This window comes from Homalodisca vitripennis, chromosome 1 (assembly GCF_021130785.1).
Source record: "Homalodisca vitripennis isolate AUS2020 chromosome 1, UT_GWSS_2.1, whole genome shotgun sequence".
NCBI lineage: Eukaryota > Metazoa > Arthropoda > Insecta > Hemiptera > Cicadellidae > Homalodisca > Homalodisca vitripennis.
In genome coordinates this window covers 59,500,306-59,514,340 of record NC_060207.1, presented here as the reverse complement: position 1 = coordinate 59,514,340, position 14,035 = coordinate 59,500,306, and the positions used below count along the sequence as shown (strand labels likewise).

General features: G+C 32.8%; 1 protein-coding gene across 1 annotated transcript; it reads left to right on the top strand.

The window, feature by feature from the left end:
* The first annotated feature begins 886 nt into the window (after positions 1 to 886).
* On the top strand, positions 887 to 12,853 carry LOC124362597 (sodium channel protein Nach-like). The gene is made up of 11 exons (XM_046817246.1): positions 887 to 1,234; positions 1,367 to 1,567; positions 3,471 to 3,639; positions 4,024 to 4,175; positions 4,402 to 4,507; positions 6,258 to 6,422; positions 6,509 to 6,620; positions 8,841 to 8,894; positions 9,235 to 9,319; positions 10,822 to 10,916; positions 11,956 to 12,853. The coding sequence occupies exons 1-11, from the start codon at positions 1,089 to 1,091 to the stop codon at positions 12,207 to 12,209; spliced, it is 1,539 nt and encodes a 512-aa protein (XP_046673202.1). The 5' UTR covers positions 887 to 1,088; the 3' UTR covers positions 12,210 to 12,853.
* The last annotated feature ends 1,182 nt before the right edge of the window (positions 12,854 to 14,035 follow it).

The following is a 14,035-nucleotide window of genomic DNA, read 5'->3' as shown; positions in this document are numbered from 1 at the left end:
ATAAATATAGATAGACGCCACATATAAGGTACCGGAAACTAGAGTCTAGGTTTTTTTATTTCTAAACTTGAAATAAGCTGTAACAAAACATTGAAGGCATTGTTGACTGTTGAGGGGCCTTTTGCAAACAGACAAACCCTTTCATAAGACCCGGGAAAGATCATTTAATTGTCAAGTCTATAGCTAGAAAGCTTTGTGAGATCAAAATTTACTTGTACATTTTTGTGTTGCAAGCACACAAGAATGAAGACTTTTGATTCCCCATACTTCAATTATACTTCTATATTACACTGTAATTAAACCGTTTTAAGATATTTTTATACAGATGTGGTTTATGCTATTTTTTTTTGAAAATAAAAAAATTGAAACAAATCAAATTCACCTTTTAAAATGTAGGCTATCTGTTCAACAAAAATCATGATTTATGGTTCTATAAACCTTAAAATAAAAAAGGTTATATGGAAATATTTATAAATGATGAATTATTACCACACATGATGAATTCGTCAACATAAATAACATCAACATAATTTGCATAGTTTTAATGATTCCAATAAATTGCATAATTCTCAGAATGAATATTCACTGATTAAATGACTGATACAAATATTTATTCTCTTGCAGTGCCATAGAAACTTAAAATTTTGCTTGTAGCTGTATCATGGCCTGCAACAATCAGTTTTCTGGATTACTCATGTTTTTTTAAGTGTATAGATTAAATAAAGGTTATATAGGATTATATTAAAAGTAACATATTACAAATCATTGAGTCTAGTAGAGAATTCCAGTTAATATCTAGCAATTCAATATCAGCTTTTAATGTTGAAAATAGAATTTTCCTGTATGTGTGCAAGTTTTAAGGACTATATTTAAACAGTAAATTGAATTATTTATTTTGGTTCTCACTTTTATTTAGAAAGCATAAATACTTTCCTGATATGTTCAAAATTGTGAATTTTATTTTTATTTCTCTACTGAATGAAGAGTGAGATCACATTAATTTCTACAGGAAGTTATTTGGGACTGTTTTGATGGAACAGTTATCTTGAATACAATGACCTATAAGTTGCAGAAGGTGAAAGTAGATTATGCACCGAAGAACAGGAGGGAAGCAAAAAGAGGGATGGGGACTACTCAAAACCAGTTGGCGTTACCAGACAGGCGAGTTCTTCGACAAGAGCACATTGCATGGTGTCCGCTACATAGCTGAGAAGGACCGACCATTTTGTGAGCGGTTAGGATCCTTATCTTTTTCTATATTTCTTGACTTTGATGTATAAATGATAAAGTATGGACTAGTTTCACCTATGTTTAGTAGATTTAATCCTGATATTTTCAACACAATTGATCATGTTTGATTGTTTAGGTTTATTTGGTTCTGTCTAACCTCAGTTGGGACAATGGTCACACTGATCATCATTGTCTCCCTGTGGGAGAAGTTCCAGACCAATCCCACCATCACAGGGCTGGATACAGACTTCCATAATTGGGAAGTGCCTTTCCCCACCGTCACACTCTGTCCACAAGACCCCACCAACGAATCCTTAATCATAGAGTACATTGAGAGGTTTGTTACATTAGATAATGATTTAGCTCCTTTCCTTAAGAACCAATCTGTAAGACATGTTTTAATATTTTATTACATATGAAGTCAGTGGCGCACCCAGAAATCTTCTCTGGGGGATGTCCGAAACACCGGAGTCGTGTGTATGGAAACCTCCCCATACTTGCAGAAAGGTTCGGCGGTCCACCCCTTTAAGTTTTTGAAGTACTAGGTCCTAAGATCCAATCAAAAGGGGAAGCTTATAAAGGGATAATTAAAATCTTCTGTAAAAAATACAGTTTATATGAAATGTATTAACTGAAACAAAACTTAATCATAACATTAATAAAATATTGAATAAAATAGTTAATTTTGAATCACAAATAAAGACCAAAGATAAATATTGATGTCTACTCTTGAATAAAAATATAGATATCCGAGTTTGAAAGTTGATAACAAACTAACTAATAAAGCTGCAATAATGGGAGCTATATTAAAATTTAGCTTGTTTATTTCTGTCTTTCTACATATCAAACTGTTTACTAACTCATCATTTCCAATTTTATATCAATAACAACGAAAAATACTAATTTTGAGGATTTTCAATTAAACTCTAACTTTGAAAATTCATAGCTCAGAAACTTGTGATCCGATTAAGACCTAATGTTTATACAAGATAGTATAAACAATTGCCAAATACTGGAATTGTAATTTTGTTATGTAATTTTAAGTTATGGCATGAAAAAAGTTGTTATTAAATTACCATCTTATTTTTGTCCGTTAAATGCCATCAAATTCTATTCTTGACATGTGGTCCACAATTAAAACGTTGAATTTTTAACACATATTAAATTGAGTAAGTATTGTTAATTCATCGTAATCGGCAACTGTTCGTTTTAACGCGCAATCGCCAGATTGCCCGGGCGGGGTTACCTCGCAGTGACAATGAATGACAGTAAACTAACACACTAGAATACTACTCGGAGCTCGGTAACTTACTCACTAATTTAATAACTGATCACGTGGAGGCTACTTTTTGTACCGGTTACTCTTCTGTACAGGGAGTACAAGTTACCGCGTATACCAAAAGTACCAGGTGCATATCACTGTTTCAAATACTTTTACGATAGAGATATTTGATACTCTTACCGCCGTTCTTGGTACAAAATACTCTGACTAGTTTAGCAGTAACAGTAAATACAACCTGGGGCCCCAGAAATGATATTCAGCCGGGCCCCGTCATGTCCCGTCACCCGTCCGTCAACACGGTCACTTCAATAGATGTGTGGTGGGGCACCGGTAAAATTTTCCGAATAAAACCGGTCTAAGTATGAGCCTGACTACAACCTGTACTTGTACCCTTTTTGAAGAACTATGTAACCTAAGAGTCTAAATGAGTATGAGTACATTTTGTACTCGGTTACAGGTAGTACGGCCAATAGAGTAGTAAAAACTAACCTCACTTTGTGGTTGCTGAATGGGGGTGAAATTAAAATATTTAAGGTTTTGAAAAAATGTAATTATTGTATGTGCAGTGCCGTGTATTTTGTAAATTAAAATAGGTATTAGTTTTGAATTATACATTTTATTGTGATTTATTTCAAAGTTCCAACGTATGTTAAGTCGAAAATAGACCATTAGGCAATCATCTTGAAATGAAATGCTCTTGAATGGGGGGGGGGGGGAGCTGGTCCAGTTCGTCCCCCCTTCCGTTGGTGCGCCCCTGTCTGAAGTTGTTTTGGAACAAATCTCTCTTCTGCCAATTAAAACAAAATCCAACAATCATTATTCAGTATAAGACTGGATTATGGAATCCATAATCCAGGTTATAAGATTAATTAATTTGATGGAAAATGTATTTAAAATAATTGTTTATTTATTTAATACAATATTCTTGTTTTAATACATTAATGTTTTTAATTTTCAGCACTTGGGGTAATGTTTCAGCATTAGAAAACAGCGAACTGTACATAGCCTTTGTAAAGACTTTAGCTCTTCTAAGTGTCTCGGACCTACAAAATATCCTGCAGTTCTCAGACAACTCTGCTCTAGTTTCCAAATTGCCTTCAACGAACTTTGAGGACATCCTGTATAAGGTATTGACAAATTACTTCTTCAGTTATTTTTAGGTATTGAACTCTTAGTCTATCACTCTGTTCTAAACTTTATTAACAGATTTTGGGATTAGTTAAGCAGTTAATCTTGGTAAGTTGACTCTCAGTAGTTCTTAATAAGTCAATTATTTTAAAACTTATTGAACTTCACAATTAATCTCAATGTAGTCAATGTTAATTTCACCACTACAACTCAAATATATTATTTTAAAATACCTTGACAAATAAAATATTTCATTGTCTGCATTTGTATATTAACCCTCTTTAATTTAGTTTTAGCCATGTGCTTCTATATGTTGAAGTTCTTTTGATTTGCTATCATACATATTTGTGAACATTGGGATCAATAGGTTTTTGTTTTGTTAGGTTATGAGTGATTGCTCTGATGTGCTGTTTGATTGTGAGTGGAAGGGAACACCTTACAACTGCTGCGAAGGATTCAGTGCCATTCTAACTGAGGTCGGGTTTTGCTTCACTTTCAATTCTCGCCACTCCCACGGTGGCAGTGATAACCTCAGGTTTGCAAAGTTAGATTGTATAAGGTAATGAGGGTTGTAGAAATGCTATACATTCAAAGGAATGAATTACTGTGTTTAAAATATTATCAACATCAAATTATCAAAATATTATTTAAAAAAAACATTGCGTTGTTTTGTTGTTTTTTGTGTGTAGAATATTTTAAAATGGCACAGGAAACTTTATTACTACACTTATATTTAAATAACAAAACGATGTTATGTCAAGGGTCACTGGTGAGGAAGGAGAATTCAAGCCACACTTAATCCACGAGACTGACTCTAAGTGGGCAATGATTGTCAACATTCTCAATGTGGAGCAGAACAATGTCAGGGTGAGTTTTTTTGGGATATTTTAGTGGCCATCATGATGTTTGATCGACCAATCTAAGGTGTTAGAGTATAATATAGTAATTTGTTTGAAGTCCTCAAACTCTTTTTTGATAATATACCAATAGGTTGGCGAAGTGAAGAAATGTTTGTAGGAAGAGCATTTGAATTCATTCAGGGGATTCAAGGTCAAGATCTGGTTTTAAGAATTTATGACTAATAACATTTTCAAAGAGATGAATAGTAAATTATAAAAGTTTCTGTCATGTCCGTCCTGAGTAAGACCACAGATCGTTACGTCATCCAGGTATGCATACACTCTCTTCAGACCTTTGTCTGAAATGATTTTGATCAAAGTACTGTATATTGAAATTGCAGGTACACCATTACTCCAAATGGACAGTATAAACTGCTACAATTTCCGCAAGCCTCTTAGGCAGTATAAGGTTCATCTTTCTCCCTGACATGAGCTTGATGATAAGCATTACACAAATCTATAATTGAACTGAACATACAGTATGCAGCTACGTGGTTAACAATTTCATCTATATTTGGCAGCAGAACAGCATCTAATTCTGTAAAGTTGTTAATTGATTGTGAATTATCTACCACCAATCTACAGTACTAGACAAATTTTATGTGTACGAAAATTTATGGATATGGGTTTGCAATCTGAAGAAAAGCTGAGTATGCACTACATGGCCACAGCTACATGCCACGAGAGGAGTCTCAGAGGCACCAAACTGTATCTAGCTGTGCAATAGAATTGTTTCAAAATATCATATCCTATGATGATGTCCGAGCATAAATTTGACAAGATACTAAATGTAAATAGATGACATTTGACAGATATGCCCTTGTAGATTGGGATCAGTTTTACATTGACCTCTCACCACACCATAACGGATCATAAAGAAGTGGAAGCCATGGATGATACTTCTTTCAAGCAAGATAGCCAGGCATTTTGTATAAGTATAAATAACACTATGATTTATAAAACTAGGTGAGCTCCCTATATCAATTAAGGCATAAAATTAATAACTGTTTATAGAAGCTGGAATGATAGCTTTGCTTGAACTATTGAAAGCGAACAACAGTTAATCTTTCCCCATAGTCCGAAAGCCAATTTGAACTTTATAAGCACACAACATGGTTTCTCATGAAATCAAAAGAGGAAATGGGATGTTATCAAAAGGGGTAAAATATGAAACGATAATTGTTTCACTTTATAATTTTCCTAAATTGATACATTTAAAACAATATCAGGCACATAAATTAATGAGCCCTTAGTCTCCCTTGTAGGTACAATTTTACAAATCTGTCACCACTTTTTTTCTTGCCACGACCATTGAGCTGTAAGCCTATCATACTATACTAGTCTAAATCAGTGTACTTGATATGATTTACAAGAATGTGCTTCTTAATACGTATATTATCTCTGTGTTGAAAATACTTGGTTCAACATTTTGGTGGTGGTGAAATGTGTATTGCATTTACATTTCTTAGGTAACTACATCCCTCACTCAGTAGTTTATTACATTAGAAAACAAAAAGTCAGTTAGTACTTTATCAACCCACATAGATCAATTGTGTGTGCTAGAGTAGTCTTTCTTGCGTTATTAATAATGTCTATGAACATTATTTTAATAAATGCCTCTGTTCTGATTTTTCTCTGTATTCCTGAAAATAAATTGATTTTGAATTTGAATGTTTTCTTACACATCTATATTAAAAATGTCTGTATGCTCATGCCAGGTGTACATCCATAGTGCAGACGAGGGACCCAGCCTGGATTTGGCTCCCCAACATGTGTGGAAGAGGACAATTAACAAAATTCAGTTCTCTGCTAAGCACACATACACTACAGATGATGCACGTCAACTTAGCGTTCGTCAGCGCCACTGTGTGTTCCCACGTGAGGTAATTAAGTATATCAGGTGGTGGAGAGAAACAATTAAAGTATGTTGTAAATATTCTAAGGGTGAAATAACTACTTGAATTTTTAGGTGCAACTACTTTCCGATACCAACTACACCTACAGCACCTGTATGGTTGAGTGTAGGATGAGGCGAGCCAAAGCTCTATGTGGCTGTGTGCCCTTCTTCTATCAGGAATTTGGTAGGTGACTCCATTTATACTGAAATTGCTATTATACATCTTCACATAATGAAAAAACTCTTTATTATTTTAGTTATTCTCAGTCATGTAATTTAGTAGTAGTAATAAGTTTAATTTGTAATTTCCAGAGTTGTATGCAAATAATTTATGATTTATGTTGCGAGAATGGGCATCCAAAAGTTACATAATTAAATATCAAGGATTTCATAAAATTTATTTTATTTTGATCAGCAACATTTACATGCAATGGTAAACAAAATATATGAGAAATTCTAAAGAACCTAAAAACTAATCATTACTTTTTAATAATGATCATCTGTTATCAAACCTACAATAGAGAAAAGAGACAACTAAAGGCACTAATTACTACAAGGAACATGGGAGAAAAACTTATCCTGCTCAACAGTCAACATCAGTATACCAGAGCAGAGAAAGATGCAGAGGAAAATGAGAATATCTTTTCTCACAATCAGTAAAGGAGCCATTTTAATATATATTTACTAAGGGTTTGAATTTGAATCTTGACTCCAAACATAATAACAGATGCAAAATGATGCAAGAAATTCTTACATAATTTCTAGCTTGAGAACACTAACATTCTTTATTAAACATAGACTATGTCATCAAAACAATAAAGAGGTCTAACAAGCACTGTCAGCAACATTCTCTATAAACCTCATTTATGCTTACAAACTATTGGGCACTCTTACTAATGCTTATTTTAATGCTGAGACAACCATCAGAAAGATGGAATTTCCATTTATTAACTCAAGATCCTAGCCAATTCCAAAAACAACAATATGCATCTATAAAATGACTTCTGAAAGAAACAAAACACGACACATTAAGAAACATTTATATTCCATATATGGCCAGGTTTCCTAGAATGGCCTTTTTGATGAAGTAATGGTATCAGTTACTGCTGATTCACAAAACATTTCCATAAAATAACTTTAGAGCCTGGCTGATAATAGTGATTGTGATGTCAACAGACTGGATGAGTCTAAGAAGTTTATTCAGAATGATTTGCCTCATTTTGATAATCAATGGTTAATTTGCTACAAACACAATCACCTATACCTGCTCCACCATTGTTATGTGCACTCCTGGGGATTAGCATTGAGCAACTTTGATTGCAGATATTGGTAATATATGAAAGGGGTGACTATGTGCCATCACATCAATTAGGTCTGAAGAGCTTGATATGTAGTACAGAACCTTCAGCTTCAGACATTTGCACTGCAGAAATACCTAAATAGTGAGTGATTCACCTATACTGGGATAGAATCTACTATGCAATAGGTACAGATGTCGCATATGACAGTTTAATTAGTACCATGAAAACTATACTAGACATAGTTTGTCGTTTATACTTGCCCACTTTGACAAAATGCAAAATATTAGGATTTTGTTGTCTACTTTCGACACAGGAAATTTCGTTCGGGAAAAAGGTTGGCTAGATCACTGCATTTAGAATTTATTCCTGAACAAGAGCATCAGTAACAAACATCTGTTAATTACTGTTTGGTCGACAGAAATACATTCATTGTAAGCATGGTTAGTGGCATTACTACAATATTACACAACTAGTTTTGACTAGTTGCTAGTATTTTGTGATTTTTTATTTTAGTATAAGGTTGTGATTGTAAGTGATATCAGACTTTTCATCGTGAAATTTGGCATCAGAGGTTGTATAATAGTAAAAGCTTCAAAAGATAATAACCACATTGAAAATGTCTACAATTTTTTTAATTTGAATATTTGGTTTTTTGTAAAGAACACAAATTTTACAATATTAAAAATTCAAATAGTTTGTGTACAAGAATTTCTCTCTGTTTTGTAAAAGAAACCTTTTAAGAAATATTTTGAAAAATGAACAACACATTTTTTTTATAAAAAACTCACTTTAGAATTTATGTTTGGTTTTCTTTTTTTCATTTGTAATGTCGACAAAATCCTAAATTGAAATACAAAATAGATCAAACTGCAGATAAATGTTCCTTGCAATGTACTGAAAAAGAAAATATCTAATAGTATATACATTATTTGAATAATAAACATTCTACATAGATTTGAATGGTGATGTGCACAGCATGCAAAATAGTGCCTGACATTACAGGAATTTCAACAGCCAGATTCAGGGTTAAAAACTTTCAAGTGCTTTTTAAAGTGTTTTGAGAATTTTGTTACAGAATTAAGTTTTTCTATTAACTATTTCAGATACATTTCCCCACTGTGACTTGAAGGGATTGGCTTGTTTAGCTAAACTTAATGGTAAGTAGTTTTATTCTAAACTACGGTTGCAAACTTTACCTTACACAACGTGTGAATCTATATTCTTATAGATTTCTGTAACGTAATATTATTTGATAAATAAGTATTGAATGAAGTACAAGGATATGAGTACTACTTAAAAATCTGAGTTTTTACAAATCTAAAGCAAATTGAAAAAAAATTTAGTCCTTTTTATGCAGGGCTGTTATTTATTTGGATAATTCAAAACATTAAATTAAATTCTAAGTTTTCATATAACACACAAGTTTAACAGAATTGAAATTTTTTAGTGATATACTAAGACACATATAAAATTATGGACATTTTTCTCATTTTACAGCTGAACTAACCAAGGACTTGACATGCTCCTGTGAACTCGGCTGCATGAACACTGTGTATGAAGTGGATAAGCTCAATGATGTTGTGTATGTATCACTAAAATGCTGCTGCTCAATTTTTATGTCATGAAGCAGATTATATTTTTTGTTGTTGTGTAGATGTTATACAATGTCTGTAGTGTCATTTTATATTAGTACAATATTTAAACTCACTCTAGATTGTGCAAATCAATAAGTATACTAACATTGAAAGGTTCTATCTCTTTATAAATTCACTGCAGTATTTTATGATATTTGCATCAGCTGGTCAGTATAATTATCCCAACAGAGTAGTGGTCGTCATACATGCACATCTGTTTGATGTTGAGACTTCTTGGCTGCTTGGATCATGAAAGAGCAGAGCTGACAGCAGTTATTGCAGCATCTATGCCAACAATAACACTTGTTGAGGTTAGCACCAGAGGTATGAGGGGAAGGACCTCTCTATGTTGGGATAGTTGACATAGTACCCGAAACTGACCTATAAAACTATTACTGTGATATGTATACCACATGTTTTATGATGACTTTTTATAGACACTTATCATCTAAAAAGATATGCAATATTTTCTTCTTTTTTTTACCATGTTAACAACTTATAGTAATGAGAACGTAAAACATAACGAGAATTATGAAATAGTGATGAAATGTAAGATATTTCAGAACATAATATATTGTGTATTTAACAATAAACTTAGACAAATAATACTTAAAATATAAAATATCTAAATAAATTACGTATCTATTGTTAAACATTAAAATGTTTCAAATAGAGGATTTTTGGACTTCAGATCTTATCATATGATTAATAACCTCAAATTTAGTTATACAACAAATTTTTTGTTTCCATATATAAAAATATTGATGCCTAAAAAGCATTTAAAAAAATTAGTTATCAGACAATTTGTCCAACTTTTTTCTTAACTCTCTATAGTCAGTTATAGCACTGGACACATTATTCCTTCCATATGATCAAAAGGGGTATTATACAACGTGCACCATGTTTTATAGTGAGTTAAATAAACAGTGAATGAAAATAGACAAATGTAATATTTCTGTAATTTTTAAGAACATGTCATACATTTTTATTAGTATAATTAAAAAATTTAATATTATTGTAAAGCTTTTCATTCATCATAAAAATACCCGCTTTATTATGTAATATTTGATCTATGGATATGGTGTTATTTAAAAAAATGTAATTCACACACGTCTTTGTTAAAGAGCAGGTGTCACATGGTACAAGGCACTGGTATTGCCTGAGTTAAAGACAATACAGCATAAAATCCCATCTGCGACAAGCAACTTTTAAATTAATCCTCTATCTTCTTTGTACTAACCATCCCATGTTCCATGATAAGATCCTTTCACAGACTATTGGTACATCAGAAAAAATAATAGGAACATTCTCACTTTTCATTTTAACTGAGATTGTTCACATTCTAAATTAATTTTGAACAGCTATTTCCTAACATTAGTCTAACGTAACCTGTAGAGAGAGTAAAGTGAAACTGTGGCTTACTCATTGATTTATAAACAATTTGTTTCAGACTTGATAGTGACAATTCCTTAGAAATAGGATTTGTATCTTGGCCTATGGTTAGATACAAGAGGGAGGTGTTGTTTGGCTGGGTGGACCTTTTGGGTAAGTTTTAATTAAACTGATTTAAGAGGTTAAGCCATTAATTACATGTTTACAACTAAAGAACCAAGTACAGTGCTGTTCAATATTGTTTGACAAAAACGTTAAAAGCTATAATTTAAAATTCCATATGCAAGACAAAAGATGATCTTATGAGGTTGATAAAAAGGATCAAGGATCGTTTGTATTTGTGTGAACACACTGTTGAAAGGTGGTATGTTAGGCATCACTAGTTGTAGTATTCTTGAGTGAAGCAAGCAGTGTTCATACACTATGTTTAGACTTACCTGTTTTAATACTCCAATTAATGTTTTTCATGTTTGATGATTTTGACTCAACTGTGCTGTTACGAAATACAAAAGATAAAAAAAGAAAGATTGATATCGTCAGAAGATGTCCCTCACTCAGGACATCATCAACATGACTGAAGACAAATATGTTACCAGTGTAAATGCTGCTGTGCAACTAAATACTAATAACTAACCATTTTGTTAAATATCAAAGATCTGCTTCATTTGCCCTAAACGATTGCAGATGCAGTGACTGGCAGCAAAGTTTGTCATGAGACAAATGAATAATGATTAAAAACTAAATATCTAGCTCAAGTTAGTTGGGAATTCTGAAATAGCAGATGATGATGCTTTTAAAAATATCATCAATGGGGACAGGATGGAGTCCATTCTGTGTTACTTCTTCACATTATTACACAAAACACTATGTCATCTGCCATTATCTAGCCCTGTATTCACCAAAATATCGCCTATGATTTGATTTTCAAAACTGGAGAGATGCTTGAAGGGTCAAACATTTGACTAAATAGACAAATTAAAGAAACACCCAATGGATCTAGGAGCTGAAGAGCATTACAGCAAATAAGTTTACAGGATGTTTCTGGCTGTGAAGTTCTATAACATTTACATATTTTGTCAAAATAATGGTTTTAAATACATGGTGGAACTATTTGATTGTTTCTTCTATAAGACAGAGTAAGAGCACTTTTACATTATTAAAATACAAAAATAAATCTTTTCTATTATTCCAGTATCATTTGGAGGCATTGCAGGCCTATTCTTGGGATTCAGCCTTCTGAGTGGCGTAGAGATTGTGTACTACTTCACGATGCGCTCATGCTGCATGCTATACCGCAACCGTGAACAGCTGATACAGTTACAGAACGAATACGAGACCCAGCCTCGACCTGAGATCAACCTGGACCTTAAGCCCTACTTTAGAGAGAATCCTGTTGTGGAACGATCTCAACCTCGTGAGATCTTCACTATACCTTATCTTAATTAAATTAAGGGCAATATTGTTTATTTGTTATTATTGATGAAGAATATAATACTTGGTGTCGTGTTCCATATGACTACATTCTGTCGAGTAAAACCACACTTGAAACTGAACTTACACTCTACACAATTAGGTAAAATGAAATAGTAGGTTGAAAGCAGCATAGCTCAACTGATAGATGTATACTGAGAGTTAGAGTAAAATTATTTCTGAGCAGTTTTATGGTGTATTGCATGAGTCTATGGAAAGTCCAGTCAGAGAGATTATTGAGCTGGTGTGCACTGAGGTTATTATTTAGTAAAATCTCTTGAAGGAACTGATACTAACTTGTAACCATAATGGACTATACCAATGAATACAAACCTTATAAGAAGCACAAAGGCAATGTTAAAAAGTCTGCCAACTTTTATTTGAATTTGGCAAGCTTAGCGCGTCCACCGCTAGGCAGCGTGAAGGGCGCTCGTGGCGTGGCCAGCTAGAGTGAGACAGAAGACAGAGTGGGAGTGAGGGAGAAGGCAGCGCGTGGCCAGTTAGAGAGAGAGAAAACAAGCTAGAGCGAGAGGGAAAGAGGGGGAAACAAGTGCTCCTAGCAGCGGACGCGCTAAGCTCGTTTTGGCAGGAAACCAACTTGGCAGACTATTCTCCATCAGCTTTACGCTTCTTATAAGGTTTGTATTCATTGACTATACTCTGTGCAGGGCTAGAGTATGTCAGTAGGGTGTTGCTGGTCCGGTAGAATTGAATATGCTATAGCTCCTGTTCCTAAAGGGTACAAATTCCAATACTTTGGAACAAATTAGGTATACTAGTTATTGTGAAAATTTCACATCGAAATTCTACAGGTGCCAGGCCAGCAACATGCACCTGCAGAACTGAATACTCTATAACTCCTGTTACTGAAAGGTATCAATTCTAATACTTTTGTACAAATATTACTTTGTAATTTAAATTTGAAATTCCACAGATGCCCCAAAAATATTGACAGTTCTATTTGTTTACTAGGCCTACATTTTAAAATTACTAATTAACATTGATAATGTAGCATCATGAGATTTCTTTTATTATATCCAAAATTTATTGATCAAGAATGTAATTCACAGATATACTGTGATTGAAAATAAATAGAAAAAATGAATTATAAATCTATTGTACATCTTGTCTTCAGCTAAAAAAATTATTACATTATATTTTATTTTTTAGTTTTTTCCTTAAATGATGGGAAACTTCTTAAAACATGAAATGGTGCGACAAAGAGAAAAATATTCAAGCCAACTAAACATAGTGTTTTATGCGGCAAACATTTCACCAAAAACGATTACCAGTTAAATATTGACAAATAAAATACAGAATAGTTTAAAAAATAAAGCGGTTCTAAAATTTGTCCCTACTTATACGCAATATTCATTGAAGAAATAGAAGAGGACTATTATTAGCAATTAATCATTGGTGAGTATTATTTTTTTTCTTACTGAATGAATTTCACTCTGATGAGAAAATTTGTGAATTTTATTCACAAACAGAGAAATATCTCATAAAAAATAACTAAATTTATTATCATAATTATTGAAATAATTTTAGTTTCTAACATGTAGATATGATCAATCTCTCGTCTGCTATAAAATTTATACCATTGTAACCTATAATTAAGTTTTGCAAATGTTATGTAGATTGAAACAAAATACAAGCAATACAGAAGAAATGTAATAATTTAAATTGGCATTTTGATGTCTTAGTAATTGATTAAATCTGTAAATCACCACGTTAAATTCTTAATTATTCATCATAATATAATGTTCTGTATTAAAAAAAGATTTTCAGAGTATAGTAAACGA

Coding starts and splice junctions, on each gene's coding strand:
- LOC124362597 (XM_046817246.1), top strand. CDS start 1,089: ATGCACCGAAGAACAGGAGGGAAGCAAAAAGAGGGATGGGGACTACTC. Junction 6,621..8,840: donor CTTCTTCTATCAGGAATTTG/GTAGGTGACTCC, acceptor TAACTATTTCAG/ATACATTTCCCCACTGTGAC. Junction 10,917..11,955: donor TGGCTGGGTGGACCTTTTGG/GTAAGTTTTAAT, acceptor CTATTATTCCAG/TATCATTTGGAGGCATTGCA.